Source organism: Heteronotia binoei, chromosome 18 (genome assembly GCF_032191835.1).
Source record: "Heteronotia binoei isolate CCM8104 ecotype False Entrance Well chromosome 18, APGP_CSIRO_Hbin_v1, whole genome shotgun sequence".
Lineage (NCBI taxonomy): Eukaryota > Metazoa > Chordata > Lepidosauria > Squamata > Gekkonidae > Heteronotia > Heteronotia binoei.
The window spans coordinates 17,255,993-17,278,714 of NC_083240.1; the positions used below are offsets into that span (position 1 = coordinate 17,255,993).

Sequence of the window (22,722 nt, forward strand, 5' to 3'; positions counted from 1 at the left end):
GTCGGGAAGCATAAAAGGAGGGAGGGAGGAGGTCGCTGAGGAAGCTGGCTGATGCGCAAAGAGGCTGCCTCGCGAGAGAGAGGGACAGGAGCCACGGCACAGCCAAGAGGGGAACGGGGGCCTGCGGTGAAGTAACCCAGAGCCCACCCCCCTGTTTCTGAGACCTCCGGGGAACGCCCCAGAGTGCCCGGGAGGGGCAACGGCAACGCCAGGAGACTGGGAGGGGTACCGAAGACCCGACACCAATGCAGGTGCAATTGCAGTTTCCAAACTGGTGTGGCTGCAACTGGACAGCTGCTTCCATCCACTTTCAGGGAATCCTTCTTCAGGCAGCTCACCAAGGGATACAATTTCGATTTGGCACTGCTCTACTTATCTCCAAGGATCAAGCACGGCTCCACACTTATATTTGTCCTTAGCTTCTCATTTGTAGCTGCCTGCAATAAAATGCAGCAGCTATTTATGTGAGCCTGCCACCAATATACTGCTCACTTTGTTTAAGTCTTGTGTCTTCATTCCAAGGTGACCAACATGGCATTTCTTTCGAGAAGGAATACTTTGCTTTGCAACTTCAGTATAATACATGTATACGTATAGCCAAAGCCCACCAAACTTGTTCACAGATGGCAAGAAATTACTTTTTAAAAATCTGCCTAAACATAATCTGAGGCAGGCAGGATGGATCTCAGTTTGATCAAAAGTACAACATTCCAGTCACCTGTATATTAACCGGGGCTCTTTTTTTGTAGCAGGAACTCCTTTGCATATTAGGCCACACATCCTTGATGTAGCCAATCCTCCAAGAGCATACAGGGCTCTTAGTATGGGGCCTACTGTAAGCTTCTGGAGGATTGCCTACATCGGGTGAGGGGCAGTGTTTCCTAATATGCAAAAGAGTTCCTGCTACAAAAAAGCCCTGATTCTAATTGTTTGGAGCAAGATAGAGAGGAACTATGGAGCCACACTGATTGATTATCAGTTCAGATGTCTTACCATATCAGACTAAGAAAAAAATTAAAAGCAGGCCTACTCAGAATTAGGGTTGCCAAATGCAATTCAAGAAATATCTGGGGACTTTGGGAGTGGAGACAGAAGACTTTGGGGGTAGAGCCAGGAGACTTTGGGGAGGAGCCAGGAGCAAGGTTGTGAGAAGCATAATTGAACTTCAAAGAGAGTTCTGGTTATCACATTTAAAGGGACTGTGCACCTTTTAAATGCCTTCCCTCCACTGGAAATAATGAAGGATAGGGACACCTTCTTTTGGGGCTCATAGAATTGGACCCCCTAGTCCAATCCTGTTGAACCTTGGAGGGTGTTTTGGGGAGAGGCACAGGATGCTATGCTGAAAATTTGGTGCCTATACCTAAAAAAAAACAGCTTCCCAAGAGCCCCAAATCATTATACTCTATGGGAATCGGTCTTCATAGGGAATAATGGAATGCCCAGCAGACATTTCCCTCCCCCAACTTTCTAATGACCCCAAAGCGGGTGGAGGGCCTCCAAATCAGGGGATCCTCTGCTCCCACCTGGGGATTGTAACAAAAAAGGGAATCACAGTAAATGGGATAGGCAATAGAAGTTAAACAACTACTGTGATAGTAAACAAGAATATAGTAACCATTAAAAAACTTTGATATATTTTAACGCTCAACACTTTAAATTTTACAAACTTCATGTCATAATAAAAATCCTTCATGTTGTAAAAGAGGTCCAATATTAACATTTCCATATTGCAAAAAAGTGGACCTATATTGCATGAAATGGGCCTATATCCAGGTGCTCATAGACTTTTTTTTGCAATATGGAAATGTTAATATTGGACCTCTTTCACAACATGAAGGATTTTTATTATGACGAAGTTTGTAAAAACTTCGTCTTCCGTAGACCATTTTAAAAGTAACTTATAGATTTTCGAAATTAATTTTTCATTATCTCCAATCAGAACTTTTTCCATTTCTGTTTGTTCTCATCTTATAATGTTTGTGGCATCTCTGTCTTCCCATCCCAAGTTGTTTGTTCCACAAAAATTTGTAATCCATTTGTTTGATGTGTACTTCTTACAGGCAACTTATATTACATTTTTGTTTCCCAATCTAATGGAAAATTGCCCTTCTTTTTTGTGGTGAATTTAGTCCAGTTATATTCCAAGATATTAATTTGTAATCCATAATGGGTATTTTTTCTTTACTCTTGATCTGTTCCCCCAAATTTCTTATGCTCCCCCCAAAAATTTGTCATTTCCTGAGTGCTTGTAATTGTAAATCTCTTTCCTTTATATTCGAAGCTTAAACCCTCTGGAAGTATCCATCTATATCTCATTTCATTTTCTCTCAGTTTATCTGTCAACTTTTTATACAGTCTCCTATCACTGATGACTTTCCTTGGCAATTCTTTCGTAATTGTTACACTGCTGCCATCCACCTCCAATGCGTTCTCAAATTGTTTGCTCAATATCTTTCCCACCATATCTCGTGTCACAAATCTTACTACCACATCTCTTGGTAGTTTATTTCTTCTGGCATACTCCGAATTTACCCTATATATGTAATCATAAAGATAATTAGTTTCATCTGGGTCGTCTTCTAAAAATTCAGCAATGATTATTATAATACATGTCCTTAAATCAGTCTCTGCAGAATCAGGCACTCCTCTTAGCCTTATCTGGTTTTCCATTAGTTTACAATCTTGTAGTAATGCTTTCTCCTGCATTTTTTTAATAACCGAATCCACTGTGTCTATTCTTGAACCTTGGTCTTTCACCTTTTCTTCTACCTCTTGAACTTTTTTAATGCAGCTTGAGAGTCTTTTTTAAGCTCTTCAATGTCTTTATTTCTTTTTTTAACCTTGGGGTCATGGTAGATAACTCACTGAAAATGTTAAGACAGTGTGCGATTGCAATAAAAAAGGCCAACGCCATGCTGGGTATTATTAGGAAGGGAATTGAAAACTAATCAGCCAGTATCATAATGCCCCTGTATAAATCGATGGTGCAGTCTCATTTGGAATACTGTGTGCAATTCCGGTCACCGCACCTCAAAAAGGATATTATAGCATTGGAAAAAGTGCAGAAAAGGGTAACTAGAATGATTACAGGTTTGGAACACTTTTCCTATGAAAAAAAGGTTAAAATGCTTGTGGGTCTTTAGCTTGGAGAAACATCGACTGCGGGGTGACGTGATAGAGGTTTACAAGAAACATCGACTGCGGGGTGACATGATAGAGGTTTACAAGATTATGCATGGGATGGAGAAGGTAGAGAAAGAAGTACTTTTCTCCCTTTCTCACAATACAAGAACTCATGGGCATTCGATGAAATTGCTGAGCAGTCAAGTTAAAACGGATAAAAGGAAGTACTTCTTCACCCAAAGGGTGATTAACATGTGGAATTCACTGCCACAGGAGGTGGTGGTGGCTACAAGCATAGCCAGCTTCAAGAGTGGGTTAGATAAAAATATGGAGCAGAGGTCCATCAGTGGCTATTAGCCACAGTGTGTGTTTGTGTGTGTGTGTATATAAATTTTGGCCACACACACACACACACACACATATATATATATATATATATATATATATATATATATATATATATATATATATATATATATATATATATATATATATACACACACACACACAGTTCACCCATTGCTTAAATAGGCTCCAAAGCTCCAAAGCTGACCTCTCAAATTCAATTTTCAATTGCACAGTCTTAAAGATTAGATCAAGCTCTTTTGAATGAGCCCAAAATCGCCATTCCCAGAGGCTCCTAAGTCCAGATATTAATTTTTGAAATTTTTTAGTTCTTCAAAATGGCATCCACAGCTTTTTTTGTCCCTTTTTTTAAAAAAAATCTTTTTTCTTCTAGACTGCTCCAAAATTAATTCTGGGCATATAGTCCAATAGATTTTGCCTTTTTATAGCAATATCTGCCCGCTCCACTATTTTTTATAGTCCCGTTTTCATTAATTTTTGAAATTTTAATCTTCCTTTAATGGCTGCCAGTGCTTTTCTATGATTTATAGACCTAGAGAGGGCTGGGAAGCTTGCTGTTTTCCCTTCTCTTAATGGCTACTTCCTTACTTTCTTGCCACGAAGTCTTGTTCTCAATGGTTGAGAAATCTCGCACTATTTCTGTGATGCCACTTCCTGTGACGACTTCATCAAGTCAGTCCTATTCGGAGGGGGTTGTCTGGCCCAACCGCAGGTATTCAAAACAAAATTTGTTTTTCTTCTTTTAGCCTTATTTCTGCAATTTCATTAGTTCCAAAATTACACCCTCCTTTTTCTTCCTTGCATTAAGATGATATAACTGGATCCAGACCTTTGTTTTTACTTTAGAATAATCTTATATTAGTCCCGGAGTGATAGATATTGATCTATTACCTTAAACGTCATCCTTTTGAACACTGCTCTCTTCTGAAAGAGATGTTAATCAGTCCCAAAGAAGCCTTGAGTCTTGGTGAATTTAAGTCAAATTTATGATCTCAGAAGTCCTCTGTAGACGACTGAATGCAATCCTTCTCCGAGGACTCTTCAAAGCCAAAAAGGAACCCCACTGGAGTCCCTCGTCAGTCAAAGTAAAAAACCTCAGAATTAAATATGCATGTCTTGGCCTTCTCACTGCCTAAGAGAAGTAGGCAGCAGGTGATATAGTCTCCTTCTCTGCCCAGAACAGAGGCTCTGGTCTGCTCCTCAGCCGAGAACCAGTTCAATCCCCCATGACCCAATCCCAAAAGTTTCCGGCAGCACCATGATTTTTCAATAGGGCAATGATTTAGTCTTAAATGTTGGATCTTGGACCTATGTAAGTGCTACTAACACAACCAGTTTATGGCAATTCCAGCGAAACACTTTCAAGGCAAGTGAGAAGCACAGGTGGTTTGACATTGCCTACCTCTGCAGAGTCTTCCTTGGTGGTTTCTCATCCAAATACCAACCTGATTTGGCTTTTGAAGATCTGATGAGATCAAGCAAAACCCTTCCTCCCTGAATCTTCTTAGGGCAAAGAAAATTCACACAGCAGTTTGACATGAACATAGCAAGGAATTGACTTGCATTCACACGTGTCTTCTCCCCCCCTTTTTTTTCTTGGGGGGGAGGCATCTGATGAAAAATTATGTTTTTATGAACTGGGATTCATCTGTGGTTTGATTGAAGGTGTTTTATTATTTAAGTGTATTTTTTAGTTTGGTGGCATACTGTTCTTGGATTCCAAACTCCCCAGTAGGAGCATTTGAGTCTGAAAGCTGAAGCATAAATGAAGACATGTAATATTTATGGAATAGTCACCAAACAGTTGGAGTATGATGGTATTTGAAATAAGATGTTAATCCTATCCCCAATTATCATTGTGTATCTTTATTGACTGGACACTATCAAGTTTTTCACAATCCTAATGACTGATTTCCCATTCGCTTTGTTTCGGTCTCGTTGCTCCTTTTCCCTATAGGGCTGCTGCTGGATTTTGCACAAACTGCCACAAGCCGGCAAGTTGCCCCACACCTTTTCAAGTTGCCTCTGTGGCAGACAGAAACTGGTTTTCAGAGGATCCTGCCTGTTGCAGAGAGAACTTGAAGAGAGGCAGAGCAACTCACTGGTCTGGGGCAGTTTGTGCAAAATCCAACAGCAGCCCTGCAGAGAAGAGGAGAGTGAGAGTGGCATACGTTTAGTGGGAAATCGGTCAATGTTTAAAAGAAAGCCCCCCAAATCCCATCACGTGCAAAGGAATGAGTATGGATGTCCCAAACAGAAGATTTATTTATTCATTCATTTATTTATTTATTTCATTTGATTTATAACCCACTCTCCCCAAGATTGGCTCAGATCGGGTGACAACAATTCATGATGCCTGAGTGAGTGACAGTAATGTCTGATGATGATTTCATGTTAGTATCTTCGTATGAAATCGACAATGTGCTCCATTGCTTTTTCAGCCTCTTTGAACCAAAAGGGCAGAATATCGATTCGGAACATAATTCCATGGAATCCTTTCTTAAGGTGAAGCCAAGTAACAGGCACGCCATTATCCTCTAGACGTTTCTTATACAATAACCCATCATCGCGAAGAACATCATATTCACAAGTCAAAAGGAAAGTGTCCGGGAGCTGACGTATAATATCATCGTCAGATAAAAGTGGACAAAGATCCTCTTGAAAACCTAATTCAGATATTTTGTAAAGCTTTTCTGAAAATGGAGCGGGTGCTATAGGAACATAGCCTCTAACCTTAAACTCGTCTGGAATGTGGTCAGCGCTAATCCATTTCCTGTATTTCACAGCCAAATCATCAGGAACATGGGCATTCCTCAGAAATCCACTTACATCTATAGGCTCTTCAGTAACAAACCTGGCACCAAGTTGGAAAGCCCGTTTCACTTGCAAGACAGGAACATTGTGGTTTTGCTGATAGGAAGGCAATGTACTATCAAGCGTCTGGTAGGGTGGATAAATCAACACCTGGGCTCGTATCCTTGGGATATCTTTCCTAGTTACCAGACGGTGACAAACCACAGAAACAAGTGTTCCTCCACTACTATCTCCTGCAAGGATAATACGGTTTGGGTCCACTCCATATTTTTTTGCTTCTTTTAGCAAATGTATAACAGCTGACATGCAGTCCTCAACCTGTGCTGGATGGGGGTGCTCTGGACTTAAACGATACCTGAAAGGTCAACAACAGAAAGAGATGTCAGAAATCTTATGAAATGAGATAAGAAAATTACATTAAAATTGCCAACACATCTCCCCTGAATTCTCATTTGTCACTTTAAATGTTAAAAAAAATGTTTGTGGATTTTTCCACTACTGCAGATGATGTACAACTGTTCCAGGTTGAGTTTTCCTATTATTTCTTGACAATAATTAGAGGAATTGAGATATAACCCCCTTCTCTCCAAAAAAAGTAGAGATTCTTATACATTCTAATGGTCAAGTGTAGGCCAATCTGTGGATCAGACCCACACTGACAGAAAACAATCCCCCCCCAAAAAAACTTGGAGAAAACACCAAGTTTAGCAACCCCTCCTAAAAACTTAAAGGAATACACCCTGCGGGACCTCTCTCAATTCCGCAGGGCCTGTAAGACAGAGCTGTTTCAATTGGCCTACAACATCTGAGATGGGAGAGAGCTGCCACATCCTACAAGAATTGAGCAATACCATCTATTGTGAAATGTCTAACATCTTAAGGACCACCAACGGTGAAAATGAAGCTTTAAAGATCGAATTTAAAAGAACTAATTATGAAATTGTATAGCCTTCCGAGGAATATACTGCAATTTGCCGTTAATTTATGTAGAACTATTTTATATTTTAAATGATTTTAATAGTTTTAGAATTGTATTGTTTTAAAGGATATTTGACTGTTAGCCACCCTGAGTTCGTTTGCAGAGAGGGCAGGATATAAATATAAGGTAAATAAATAAATCCCCTCAAACAATAATTTTTGTGTATGTGTGGATGATTTAAGAAGTAGAAAACTGCAGATTTTTACCCCACCCTTCTCTCTGGATCAGAGACTCAGAGCGGCTTATAATCTCCTATATCTTCTCCCCTCGCAACAGGCACCCTGTGAGGTGGGTGGGACTGAGAGGGCTCTCACAGCAGCTGCCCTTTCAAGGACAACTCCTGCAAGAGCTACGGCTGACCCAAGTCCATTCCAGCATCTGCAAGTGGAGGAGTGGGGAATCAAACCTGGTTCTCCCAGATAAGAGTCCGCACACTTAAACCACTACACCAAACTGACGTTACCAGTTCAGACACTGGCTCCTGGCTGCTTGACTGCTGCAGCTCTTGGAGCAAGGGCAGCCCAAAGAAGATCAAGGTAGGGAGGTGAGGGTGAGAAACAGTTGGAGAAAATTGACAGGGAAGGGTAGAAAGAAGAAAGAGTTATGGGGTAGATTGACAGAAGGGAAGCAAGGAGAAGGAGAGGGTAGAAAATAGGATAAGATTACAAGAGAAGGGAATGAAACAAAGGTAGGGAGGAGGGATGCCAGGTCTCCCCCTCCCCCTAAGTTCCTTGTGGGTTACAGCTAGTTAATATCACTATATGTAATTCTCAGTGTGGCCAAATCTGTGGATACTTAAATCCAGAGAATGGAGCCATGAGCAGACAAGTCAGATCTGTCAACAACCTTGGGAAAAGCCACAGGCTTGCAGGAAACTTTGAAATCTAATACATTGGTTAATCTCCCAAAATAATAGAAGCAGCACCTGAACTTTTAAGAAATGAATGCTCTCTGTGGTAATTGCTAGGAAACCACAAATAGTATTCAAGCTGTGGAGTTCAAGCCTTGGTTTCTGTCAGGAAAAGGCATGGGGGCAGAATCCTTTCCAGGGCTGTTCTGGCCTTTAAGTGAGGACTCATTAGAAGGAGGCCCACCAACCACCACTGGGCTACTTGCTACTACATAGCTTTCATGAGTCATCCAGGACTGGCTGTCTGCTACTGTTCAACAACAGCCACCCCACAGGAGCCGGTGTGGTGTAGTGGTTAGAATTTCATATTAGGATCTGAGAGACCGGGTGTTACTGACAAACATTCACATTAGTCAACTAGAATAGAAAAGGGAATCTTCATGCAGATTCATTCTGTGCATTGTTTTATTGATATTCACAGGAAATCCTTTGCCTTTAAGCATCTGTTTAGAGAGCAATTCTGATTTCTGCTTTGCAATAATATAGATTATCATCAAAATGGCCAATACAAAATAATCTCACTTACCCAACATCCACAACCATCGTCCCAGAGTTTTGGGCAAATATACGGCATATAGATGCATAAGATCCTGGAAAGAAAGAAAATTTACCCAGTGCACAAAATCTTTATACAGTCCATTAATTTCCATGCTGTTTTCTTGAGAGAAAAAGATGCAGGGAAAAAATGCATAAATTGTGGGTAAAGAAAACAGATTAATTTATTTGGATGATTTCTGTGCTGCCTCCTTACAACATCCACTTGAAGTGGCTTACAAAGTAAAGCAGAATAAAAATTGGAACATTTTGGGAGGGGTCTGAAATTGTGCCACCCCAAAATGGAGGTGTCTCAAATTGTGCTGCATGGGAGGCATCTCAGATTGCACCACCCCGAAATGGAGTGGACAAATTCTGTTCACATGGTCCCCCACAAAGTTCCCATACCCTGTGCAGGGGCACTTTGGTGCATTCACACGGATGTTGCAAGCCATTCCCTTATCGCAGTTTGGGTTTTTTCCCCCCTTACATTTTAGTTGCCATGCGCATATGCTTTCATCTGCTCTGTGATATTTTAGAAAATACTGCTGAGTCTCTAGAGTGGATTGGTAGATTCGCACAACCAATCCACTTCGCTTGCGTGCTCCTGTAGTCAGACACCAGGAAAGGTGAAAGGAATGCAGCAGAAGAATTTGGTACCACTTCCAAATCGGTAGCAATCTGATCCGTCTCAGAGACATTCAAGGACGGGGTGAGTGTGAGACCGGAACAGGCAGCTCTCTGTCTGACCTGGACTTTTTAATCTGCCTGGGAGAAGTGCCCATGTCTGCTCAAATTGGCCGTCTGAATCCAGCCGCAGAGAGCACAATGCAGACTAAAACACATAGCACCTTGCAATGAGTCTCATAAAACCCTTGTCAGGGAAGCAGACTGTAAGATGCATTCGATTCTTTTTAACCTCATCAAAGATGGGAATCGATTTTTTTTTGCCATCAGGTCAAGCTGACTTCTTCTGACCCTTAGTGGGGCTTAAAGGCAAGAGATGTGCAGAGATGGCCTGCCGTCACCTGCCTCTGGCTTTCCTTGGAAGTGTCCCATCCAAATACTAGCCAGGGGCTGGCCCTGCTTTGCTTCTGAAAGCTATGGAAAAAAAACAGGGCTTTTTTGTAGCAGGAGCTCCTTTGCATATTAGGCCATGCCCCCCTGATGTAGCCAGTCCTCCAAGAGCTTACAGTGGGCCCTGTAAGAAGAGTCCTGTAAGCTCCTGGGGGATTGGCTACATTGGAGGGGTGTGGCTTAATATGCAGAGGAGCTCCTGCTACAAAAAGAGCCCTGAAAAAAACTTTTTAAACAATACCCCATTTCCCCACAAGTAGGTAATGTAAAGTATGAAATATCTTACTAATGGTTCCAACCATGCCAACACCGCCATGAAGGTAGACTATACATCTCCTTGGCTCGCTGAATGGATGCTTTGGCTCATATATTCTCACAGGCACATTATCAAATTGTTCATCCCTGATGTGGAGATTCCGGTCTCCTTGGAAGACACCAAGCATTAGAAATGCTCTTAGGACTTTGATTTGGTTGCAAATGCCCAATTTCTCCAAAAGAGATGCCTGTTGGGGGGTGGGGGAGTAAGAGAGACACAGAGAAAGAGCGTGATGTAGCGACTGCAGCTTAGAGTTTAGAAGATGAGCAATGCAGAGCTTTTTGCAGGTTGGCTTTGGGCCCAGGAGAAATTGAAACAGCCCTGAAGCCAGCCATATGGCGCCTCCTACGCTACAGGCCAGCAATGCACACTCAGGGCAATGGGGCTGACAATGGACATCTGCTCACCTAACAGATCATCGTCCAAACAGGAAGCAGTGCAGCAGGAGGTAAGCTGACACAAACTGCCCTTGATGATGAGGTATCTGAACAAAGTGAGCCCTGAGGCCCAGGCAGAGTTGCTTAGACTTGGCTCTGCTTGCTTCTGGTCACCAGAGGTCCCCTAGGGCAGTGGTCTACCTGGAAATTTCCCTGTCAATTCAATGGCTGATCTGCCCCTTGATTTGGGCTTAGTCTTTCCACATCTCAGTAGCTTTCAGCAGGACTTGTTTTGATTTTAAAAAGTTTTATTGATTTAAACTACAAAGAAAAGAAGCATTGCAAATACATAAAAAAGAGGAGGAAAGGGGCCATGACAGAATAGGGACAACAGAAGCAGAAACCAGTATATATGTATCAATTATAATTCCACTTCACAATAAAATGCTCAGATCATTCTACCTACAAGTATAAAATTCTCCTTAAATATTACCTTCCTTTCTTCCTTTAACAGACTAAAAAAAAAGAATACTTTCTTTTAGTAAACTAGTAAAACAATGTAAATCTAGACACTTCTTCTTAAACACAAATTAAATATAAACAGTTAAAAAAAAGATTTTTTCCTTTCAGAACTGTCCTAACGCCAATTTTATCTCACTTAACTTAAAACTATTATAAGCACAAATTAAATTGTTGATTTAGCGAAATCCTTATTAAAAAAGCACATAAAAATCATTTATTTATCCTTAGCAAAATACAACAAATACAACTAAATGTTTTGTCTATCTCTGTCTAAGCCATTTCTCCTGATAACATATTAAAAGCAAGTCTGCCAAATTACCAAGTCTATCCAATTCCATGACAATTATGCTATCTGCCTTTTCAACCTTTGATCTTATACTTATATCATTATAGACAATCTCACTCAATAGACAAATTGTGAATACATCTACTATATAGAGAAATATGTTAACTGCACTCATTAACATTTCTTCTTCAAAATCTCCCTTATTCTTTTAAAATCTAACATCTGCTCATTATTAATGGTTATACGTTTATTTATTCACAAGGGAAAGAAAAAAAAAGAACCCAGATTCCAGAGTCCTTCTTCCCAAAGATTAAAAACTTTTAAGTTCCTTTGATTTCTGCACCCATATTGCATCCAAGGCAGCCCACTTAATCACAGTCTATCTTTTGATATCATATTTCACTTCTTAGTCAAAGTTCCTTGACCAGCCATTCACATTTTTAAGTTCCTTTGATTTCTGCACCCATATTGCATCTGAGGCAGTCCATTTAATCACAGTCTGTCTTTTGATATCACATTTCACTTCTTTGTCAGAGTTCCTTGTCCAGCCATTCACCAAAGTAGAAAAAAAAAATTCCAAATCCTTTTTCCGAAATGCTTTCCAAATCCTGATTTGTTGATTGGAGTGCAACTTTTCACTTCTCAACATGGCCTGCCCCCTCAACTGCAGGAGGAAGAATTCGTCACCATTTTTCCCTCTCAGTTTGATTTTACTGCATCTTAATTTCCGGTCAAGTTTTGAAAATGTGTCACAAGAGAGTATCTTACTTTTCCTTTGTTTATTTCGGAGAGTATCACTTTCCCCTTCCACTTTCACTGCCATCAATATACTCTCTTTAGAACCGGACCCCTGTAGGTTTGCAATTTCACTAGCTGTCAGCATAAAACATTCCATTTGGTCATTAAGGAGCTGCATAAATGAGATAAGATCTTCCTTCAGAGAGATAAGATTTGAGCAAATATCTTTTCCATGTGACAATTCATTAAACTGTGCCATTTCTAATATCAAACTCAGTCTCTTAAATCAGATTGTAAATTCGTTTCAAGCACCTATTAATCCCCATTCCACAACACTCCAACTGAAGTTTTAAAAACCATTCTTTCAGATAAAGTCAGGCAATAGAGACAGAGCTCTCTGCAATATAACTCTTTGTGCTCATATTGTATTGCAGCTTCTCAGTAAACTCTTTGATGTATATATTTCCAATTATAGTCTGAGTCAATTTTAGTAATTATATTCAATCCAGTTTAAGTAATTAAGACTGCTCGTGACATTTTGAGGCCTCTTCTAAATGCTTTGAGCTGGTCTTTTGTAGATATGCAGAGTGACCCATCAGGGAGTAGAACTAGAAAAAAACACCTACTTGTTAAGTAGAGTCATCGCTTTAGAAGTAGAAAAATGCTACTTCAAAGTCATACTGGAGAAAGTGAAAGCAAAAAGCGATCTGGCGTTCTTTTTCTGCTGGTATGCCAGCTTTCATAGCCACAGAGCTTTGGGACGAACAGAGAGCACAGAGGGCAGCTGCCGCTGGCCCCCCCCCCATAAAAGCCCCATGCCAAAAAAAAAGCCACTACGAGCTTTTTCTATGGGGGTATCACTTCTGTGACGCCCCTCCAAAGGCCAGACTCAGAGTTGCTGCAGAGAGACGATCTGCCAGCAACTCTGAAGCCAAGATGACGGATCCCGGAACTCTCGCAGGGCTTGTTTTGAGCAGGAACACACAGGAATGCAGTTCTGGCTGGCATGGGGTCAGGGGGTGTGGCCTAATATGCAAATGAGTTCCTGCTGGGCCTTTTATACCAAAAAAGCCCTGGCTTTCAAGATAAAATGGAGGTGAGTAAGTCTGCCATCAAAACTGTTTGTAAGAAAATCTGGTTTTTATGTTTGTTTATTTTTTTTTAAAAAAAGAGTGCAAAACAGTGGCATACCAAGGGTGGTGTTTGTGTGTGTGGTCTGCCCAGGCACAGCTTGGGAAGGCCCTTGAAGGCCCATGTCATCATGCTTTGTTGTTGTTGTTGTTCAGTCGCACAGTGGAGTCCAACTCTTTGCGACCCCATGGACCAAGTCACACCAGACCATCCTCTGAAGTCCACTCAATTTCATCTTAGTTACATCAGTAATGCTGTCCAGCCATCTTATCTTTTGCCGCATCCACCCAAATGTCTTTCCTTTTATTTTTAAAATGCAGTTCTGGCTGCAGCCACTAGGGGCACAGGAAAATCTGAGCACAGCAGAAAACATGCTAGATAGCTAAATTTCGCTTTCTCCAGGACTAGGGCTTTTTAGTAGCAGGAACTCCTTTGCATATTAGGCCACACCCACTGATGCAGCCTGTACTAAGAGCCCTGTAAGCTCTTGGAGGATTGGCTACATCAGGGGTGAATAGCCTAATATGCAAAGGAGTTCCTGCTACAAAAAAAGCCCTGTCCAGGACTGAAAAAGCAACCAAACTAGAGTAACGTGGAAATCGGTGCAGGGAATAAAGGCAAAAAAGCTTCCGCAAAAAACAGCCTCCAAAGAATACTCAAAATAATCCACAACCAATAGTCATGAAAAAGTATGAAATTCTTATTAGTGAAATACAATTGTAAACTGAAAGAACGCTGACCCCACCCGCACCCAAGGTCCTCTCAAGTGCAATTAATGACAGTTTTTTTCCCCAAGCAAGTGGGTTCGAGCAGTAGTTCAGAAGTAAGCCATTTTCTATAGAGTCCAGCTCTCCAAAGTGTAATATTTTCAGTACAGCAAGGCAAAGATGATACGTGACGAGGTCATACTTGATGCCTCGTTTCACTTCTGGCTTCTACGATCTTCAAGAAAACATTTTACAAATTCCAAAGTGAGCCAAACAGCTTCTGAACATTTCCAAAAATTGCAGAAAAGACTTCTTGTATACAGTCAGTCATCACATGGTTATATATCCACAGGTGTATTACATTGCAACGTTCCTTAAAGCAATGTGTATCCATCTACAGTGTTCCAATATTTACATAATAGTAGGCAACCCGTTTCTAAACCCTGATGGGCACTTGAACAAAACCATATCCTGACATTCAAGGCCCACCAAGTAAGGGACTTACTCCATCTTGCAGGCGTTGCTAATTGATCCTCCAATTAAACATTGGAACACTGTGAATGGATACACTATTGCAAAATGCGTCAGGTCAAATTAAGTGGGTTCCCATTGTGGTTTTATGATTGTACATAGGATAGAGGCTAATGATGGGCCACTAAATGGTTTTAGCTTTCCTCAATAAATACTTGTATGTTGATTGATGATTTGTTTTACAATGTTTTTAATGTTTGGCCCTTTAATTGTATATTAACCTTCCAGGTTTCTTACTCCAGTTTTTGGGTTTAGTTCCCCCCCCCCTTTGTTTTTCCTTGCATTTCTCTTCTGTCATTGAAACAAAGTTCGGATCCAGTGGCACCTTTAAGACAAAACTCAACCTTTTTTCTGGCCAATACTATTATTTGTTTTATTTCATGATTATTCCTGAAAATAAATTTGCCATATAGAGGAGGGACCTTGACCCAGACAGCCCCAGCCTAGCCTGATCGTGTCAGATCTCAGAAGCCAGGTATGTTTATTAGATTGGCATGCTCAGAGGAGCCTCTATTCTTCAGGCAGTGCCATAATTTCCGTTTTTCCATTTCCTTCATTAGCTTCCATGCCCAAAGGTTTTAAGCTCAACTAGGATGTATCCATTTTCAAAACTTACATGGATATACACAGAGGTCGCTTTGTAGAAAAATAGGTGGTGGAGCTCATCCAGGGATTGCTATGCAGCTGCACCTACTATTCAATGGACAAGGTGAGGAGGAGGAGGGGGAACCCTCAGAAAGGTTCAGGAGTTGTGCTCCTGTGAGCTCCTGCTGAATCCAAGACCTGAATATACAACATTACTCACAATATTCACAGGATTATCGGAAGCTAATCAGGGCTGACCTGGAGACAGGCAATGGCAAACCACCTCCAAACATCCTTGGAAATTCTATAGGGTCACCATAAGCCGGCTGTGACTTGATGGCAAAAAAGGAGGAGGAGGTGTTAAAAAAAATTATCCACCCCAGGCACCATATAGGCTAGGTCAGCCACTGGTGCAAACCCCACTTTTACCATTTGAATGGCAACACTGACATCTGTAAATTTTGACCTCTATGATATACTACTTTTAACTTTCTGTTTTCTCTCTCAACATTAGCCATACTACAAAATCCTGAAAACATTTTCCCATGTAGAACTTGATGTACTTACCACAAAAAAGGCCATATCTATAGATAAGGCAATGAACACATATTTGTAGGATTCAGAGATTTCCAAGGGGATATCCATTCTTCGAAAATAATAATAAAAACAGCCCAGGTAGCTAAGAGCCAGACATATCAGGAGAACAAGGAACCAATCCATTTTCTTCCCAGAGAAGTGAGCTGATGTGACTGATGGGTTTTGAAAGCACAGATAGTTATGGGGCTTGCCATTAAATAAGTTATTTCTACACACTCACTCTAGTTGTGAAAGTGTTTATGATTTGTTGCCTCCTAGGAAATTATCATCCATTTTAACCATGTGTTTTGTCACCAACCTTTTCAGACAGCACCTTAGTCTGGAATTTTGCCATTTGATTACTAAGTGCTTTGAAATATAGTTTTCTAAGGACTGGACAGCTAACGCTTTTCTTTTCACTGTCCCTTTATTAAACAAAGCAAATTATTTTCTTCTGCCTGTTCTTTGTGTCCACAGAGCAGTCACATTTTTTTAAAAAAATTCTGAGGTACTTCACTAGATCTGCTGCCTAATACCCCTTAACTGAAAATGACAGGCTGCCTCTAAAAACTTCTGTGTGCCAAAGTATTTTAACCGTTCAGTCTCATCTTTGTAACCTTAACATTAATGCCATCTAATTTTTTTTTTAATTAACTTGATTGTTTTAATTCCGGTTTATATTTTACTTCACTGAGTCCTGTGAACTCAGGGAAGGGTGGTGTACAAATTGAAATTATAAGTAAATAAAAATAAATAAAATAAAGATTAGAGTGTGGCTCCATTTTAGAGTGTTATTTGGGTTTGGGGAGAGAAAAAGCCCAGCAGGAACTTATTTGTGTATTATGCCACACCCCTGACATCACCATTGTTTCACACAGGGCTTTTTTTGTAGAAAAAAGCCTAGGAGGGACTCATTTGCATATTAGGCCACACACCCTGATGTCACCATTGTTTAAAACAGGGCTTTTAGTAGGAAAAAAGACCAGCAGGAACTCATTTGCATATTAGACCACACCCCCTGATGCCCCTGTGTTCCAGCTCAAAAAAAGCCCTGGTGTTATTTAGTGGGCTAGTACAGTGGCTAGAGGGATGGATTAGGATGTTGTAGAATGAGGAGTAAATCCCTACTCCTCTTTGAAACTGGCTGGCTAAGCATAGACCAGTGACAGTTACCTTACAGGACTGCTGAGAGGGGAAAATAGTGTTTGGCACCCAAAGTTCATTGAAATTTCCCACACCATTAAGTTTTCCATTCCTTTCTATCTACTAGACCAGGGGTAGGGAACATTGGCTCTCCAGATATTTTTTGCCTCCAACTTCCATCAGCCCTAGCCATTGGCCATGTTGGCTGGGGCTGATGGGAGTTGTAGCAAAAAACATCCGGAGAGCCAACATTCCCTACCCCTGTACTAGACCAATGTTATGGTGGACAGAAAGCACTGTCAAGACACAGCTGACTTACAGTGACTCCATGGGATTTTCAAGGCAAGAGATGTTCAGAGGTGGTTTGCCATTGCCTGCCTCCACATCATCATGACCCTGGTATTCCTTGAAGAATCTCCCATTCAAATACTAGCCAGGGCTGACCCTGCTTAGTTTCCAAGATCTGACAAGATCAGGCTAGCCTGGGCTATCCAGGTCAGGGCTAAACCAATGGTATCTGGCATTTATCCATATATCTTACATAGGTTAAGTTGATGTAGAACTTGTAACACTACCATTTTCATGGTGTCCCAAATTTTTAATGACTATTTATGTTGATTAGGCAAGGATCAAGTCTTCCAGTATCGTGCAAACACAGTTCTAGCTGTAGTTAAGGTTTAAGCAATAATTTCCAATGAAATACTTGTAGCACCTCTGCATAGTGAAGCAACAATTTAAAATCTCTGATTGCATGTAGGGTTGCCAGGTCCAGTTCAAGAAATATCTGGGGACTTTGGGGATGGAGTCAGGAGACTTTGGGGGCAGAGCCAGGAAACTTTGGGGTGGAGTCAGGAGCATAATAGAACTCCAAAGGGAGTTCTGGCCATCACTGCACACCTTTTAAATGCCTTTCCTCCATTGGAAAAAACAGGGGCACCTTCTTTGGGGGCTCATAGAATTGGACCTCCTGGTCCAATCTTTTTGAAACCTGGAGGGTCTTTTGAGAAGAGGCATTGGATGCTGTGCTGCACATTTGGTGCCTCTACCTCAAAAAACAGGGGGGCCCCAGAGCTCCAGTTACCCATGCATCAACTCTCCATTACACCCTATGGGAATCGGTCTCCTTAGGGAATAATGGAGTGCCCAATAGATACCCCCCCACACTTTCTGATGACTCTGAAGTGGAGGTAGGGCCTCCCAACTGGGAGATCCATTGCCCCCACCTGGCGATTGGCAACCCTAGTTGCATGAAAAGATGAATAATCTAGACCTCTGAATAATTCTTCCAATACCATTTCTTCCTTGCCACAGTCCCACCACATGTGGTGAATGTTGACTTTCCCAGTCACTAAAAATGGAGAGGCCTCAACTGAAATAGATTGGCATCATTCGGAGCTTGTTTCACACCGAATGTTCTTTGGCTGTTTTTAGTATGATCTAAATTTCAGTCTTTAAAGCCATCAGTAAACAATAGGCAATCGTTGAGAATGGCCAACAGTTAGCTGCTATTATTATTTGTGAATAGTTATTATTAATCATTTGATGCCTAATTGACAAAAAGAGTAAAAAAGAAGAATTTACAACTCAAAGGTTTGGGGGGGGGGTCCTTATTGACAATTAAAAACATAACTATCAAATAGGTATATAAACCAGAGCAGGCCGACAACCCTCATGAAATATAATGCCTTCTAAGGTTAAAATGTAAAAGATACCCTAGAAGAATATGTGCAATACTGTCTATTTTGCCTAATGAACAGGAGTATTCTGAGTTGTTTGTTCAGTACAATTCGTTTAGTTCATAGAGCACAATTTTCTCTGGTTCCCCACTCCTCCACTTGCAGCTGCCGGAATGGCCTTGGGTCAGCCATGGCTATCTCAGAAGTTGTCCTTGAAAAGGCAGCTTCTGTGAGAGCTCTCTCAGGCCCACCCACCTCACAGGGTGTCTGTTGTGGGGGGAGAAGATGTAGGAGATTGTAAGCCGCTCTGAGTCTCTGATTCAGAGAGAAGGGTGGGGTATAAATCTGCTTCTGCTTCTTCATCTGAGTACAGGCAGCGTAAAAATATCAATTATACTGTGTATCAGCTTTTCCCAGAGTCTTTTTCTAGGAATAGTATCACAAGCCCCTTTCATCAGTTAGTATAACACTAAACAGTGATCCAGAGCTAACCTATCCTTCCTAAACCCTATCTGTTGCTGGCCCAAAAGATCACACAGTTTAAGTCAATCCATTAAAATTCCTAATAAATATGAAGAGTTTAATTTTTTCAAGCACTATAGCAGACTGATCAGTTGATAACAACTTGGGTCCAAACACTGACCCTTCTTAAAAACTGGAACTCTTATGGACAGCCTACAGGATTTTGGAATAACCTCAGACATTTTTATCTGTAAAACCATTGGAGCAAGGATCTCTGCCCACCAAGATAGATTTCATTAATTCATTTGGGATAACTTTTACTCCAGGGGTCTTTCCAAATCAAAGACAATGGATCAAGCCTTCAACTTGAGAGGGGCACACTTTAGGCCAAGCTGAGAGAGGATTGATTCAGCTGTCTCGAGAGTAGAAAATTCACTAGAGGTAGCAAATATACCCTTAAAATAAGACTCCCAAACGTCTGATTGAATACAAAAAGAAATGGTATTATGGACTCTAATACCCTATTAATAACACTGAATGCCAAATTATCGTTGGATCTTACAGCCCGGATTAGGTGTCTCCATTTCCTATGTAAATTCACTTTCTTCTTGTACTTTATTAGATCACTATAATATCCATGATCAAGGGCCAAAAATTCCCTCAAGAGAAATATAGCGCTATTACCCTTAAACTCCTCCTGTTTCTGTTGAAATTCTCTTTTGATAAATCTGCACTCTTTATTAAACCACATGCCTTGGTTCTTGGATCACGGTTCCCCTGCTTTTCCTCTTATCAAACGTTTCTTGTGTCATCTCTTCATACTCTGATATTAGCCAACACAAAAAGCAGTCATTCCTCATCTTTCCTCAGCCATTAAACCAGGTCATGTCCAAAACTCTCGCCAGCTGTATCCTCGAGTCTCAGACTTGCAGGGGTAGAAGCCGTCTTCAGCAAACTAATTTATTTTCCACTGTGATATAGACCAGGGTGAGAGACAGCGATTGTGAAATAAATAATTTAAGTCAATCACCCTGTTGCTTATAAAACTGAGGGCCCAACCACATATGACAGACCCTTGTTTCATGTGCTCAGGGCCAGCCCTGCCACTAGGCAAACTAGGCAATGGCCTAGGGTGCTGGCCTTCTGAGGGCATCAAATTGGGTGCTCCCCGTGTGACTTGTGACGTTATCAGTGCAGGGTGTGTGTGCCAGAAATGAGCCTTGCCTAGGGTGCCAGACAGTCTAGGACCAGCCCTCCACCATGACTGAATGAATTGGTTCCTACATTGAACACATTGGTGAAATTGGGTCCCATTATCAGCCTATTGGGTTTGAAAAAGAGCCACTCAAAACACAACATTTCTCATCTGGAGAATGTGTCATTTTCAAGATTCTGCATAGTCCACTCTTTTTCAGAAGGGTACATCAAGTTGAACATTAGAAATTATTGGAGTGAGATAATTGGAAGTTGGGACTGTATCTTATTGTGCTTTCATACCTTGGATTGTTATAATACCATTTTGGTTCTGACCACAAACCAAACAAGATAGAGACTGGATTTCTGGACAGAATAAATTGTTTATTGATGTTTTTAAGATACATGAGTGTACATCTAGTGGTCAAAGTCAGCAGTTTTTTTCACTTTTCATTTCTGTGCCTCCACACTGGCTTCCCTTTTTTCTTGCTGATCTCTTGGAAACTTAGCAGGGTCAGCCCTGGCTAGTACTTGGATGGGAGGCCACCTAGGAAGTTCAGAGTCCCCCCACAGAGGCAGACAATGGCAAGCTATCTTTGTTTGTGTCCTCCTTTGTCTCCATAAGTTGATTGCAACTTGACAGCACTTTTTACTTTCCCACCCCTTCTCCACATACAGCTTCCTTTTTTTTTTTTGCATTTTCTTTCTTTATTAAAGGAAGATTTTTTTACTTTCCCACCCCTTCTCCACACACAGCTTCCTTTTTTTTTTACCAGCTAAAAAGCTGGCTAGATCCAAATTACTTCTTCCACACTGGGTTTGGTTGTTATTTGTTTGTGTCCTGGTTTCCTTCCCTATAGTAAACTAAAAGGAATGCCAATCTATTGTTTGTAAATTAATGAGACTTTGGAAAACCTTGACATGCTCAAAGAATCCTTCAGATATCCTCCCTCTCTCTCTCTCTCTGTTGAATTAAAATTGGAGGTACAATTGCATCCCAAAGAAGAGTTCAGTGAAAATGAGTTCCATGCTCCCATTGACACATTTCTCTGTGACTTCAGTATGCCTCCAGAGCGAAAGGACGCATACTCTGGGCAAAGCACTTTATTTCATGAATCTGCACGCACCCACTTCTCACTAGAACTAAGCATCCACATGTGTTCAGCTGCACCACCAAAGTGTTGCATGCTAATGAAACACACATAGCTCATTTCTGCATGGGTGGCAGCTCACATTAAATGCCAGGTACGTGCAAAATCAAAGGCCAAGTGACATTGCTTCACAAGCTGCAAATTTAATGCACGCCCTCATCTAGAAAGTGTGCTAACAGCTTGGGTGTACTTTGGCATGGGTATCAACTATTGATTTAAATTTAAAATCATTGTGTTAAGTAGATTCCCCTCAATCAATTAATAAGAACATATCAACATAGGAGAAGCCATGTTGGATCAGGCCAATGGCCCATCCAGTCCAATACTCTGTGTCACACGGTAGCCAAAAAAACCAAGTGCCATCAGGAGGTCCACCAGTGGGGCCAGGACACTAGAAGCCCTCCCACTGTATCTCCCCCCCTAGCACCAAGAATACAGAGCATCACTGCCTCAGACAGAGAGTTCCAACAATACGCTGTGGCTAATAGCCACTGATGGACCTCTGCTGCATATGTTTATCAAATCCCCTCTTGAAGCTGTCTATGCCTGTAGCCACCACCACCTCCTGTGCCAGTGAATTCCATGTGTTAATCACCCTTTGGATGGAGAATTTGGAAGAGCATTCTTAGCATGAATGCAAAGGGGGCTGTTTGGATTGCATCATAGAGGTATCAAAATTCCTCTTCCGGCTGGCTTACAACCAACTAGAACTAACCAGCACTGAAATACTGAAACGCTGAAACATGGGAATTTGAAACTGAGTGTAGCTGTAAGACCGCCGTATGTCTTGAATGTTTTAAGTACATAATTATGTGAATGTCTAGATTTTAATTATGTAAATTTGGAATGTTAATTTTTATGCATAACTTTATATTTTATGTTAGTTTTTTATATGTTGTAAGCCGCCCTGAGCCACCTGGTGGGAAGGGCGGGATATAAATCTCAAATAAATAAATAAATAAATAAAATAAATAAATAAATAAGTAAACATGATACTGGAGAGCTGAGCAGGAGCTGAGGGCAGAAGACAGGTCACCAAAGGTTTACCTGAACCCAAACTTTATCCCTAACCTCCACCATAACTCTAACCCTAATGGAGCTATTGACCACAATGATGCCCAGATGCAATGCAATGAGAGCCAGTTTGGTGTAGTGGTTAAGTGTGTGGACTCTTATCTGGGAGAACCAGGTTTGATTCCTCACTCCTCCACTTGCAGCTGGGTCAGCTATAGCTCTCTCAGAGCTTGTCCTTGAAAGGGCAGCTGCTGTGAAAGCCCTATCAGCCTCACCCACCTCACAGGGTGTCTGTTGTGGGGGAGGAAGATAAAGGAGATTGTGAGCCACTCTGAGATTCGGAGTGGAGGGCGGGATATAAATCCAATATCATCATCAACAACGTTACTCTGGCAGCTACCAACATTGATCTAAGGGAGACTGGTGATATTCTTGCTGTCTTGTCTGGCAGACCAAAGGCTAACCTGAACCCAAACTTAACCCTAACCCCCACCATAACCCAACTCT

The 22,722-nt window shown here is 41.2% G+C and overlaps 1 protein-coding gene across 1 annotated transcript; it reads right to left on the minus strand.

Moving 5' to 3' along the window:
* Window positions 1–5,741: 5,741 nt before the first annotated feature.
* On the minus strand, window positions 5,742–10,304 carry LOC132587139 (arylacetamide deacetylase-like 3). The gene is made up of 3 exons (XM_060259361.1): window positions 10,093–10,304; window positions 8,722–8,785; window positions 5,742–6,661 (listed from the first exon to the last, which is right to left on the minus strand). Exons 1-3 carry the CDS (start codon window positions 10,247–10,249, stop codon window positions 5,887–5,889), a joined length of 996 nt encoding a protein of 331 aa, XP_060115344.1. The 5' UTR covers window positions 10,250–10,304; the 3' UTR covers window positions 5,742–5,886.
* Between the last annotated feature and the right edge of the window lie 12,418 nt (window positions 10,305–22,722).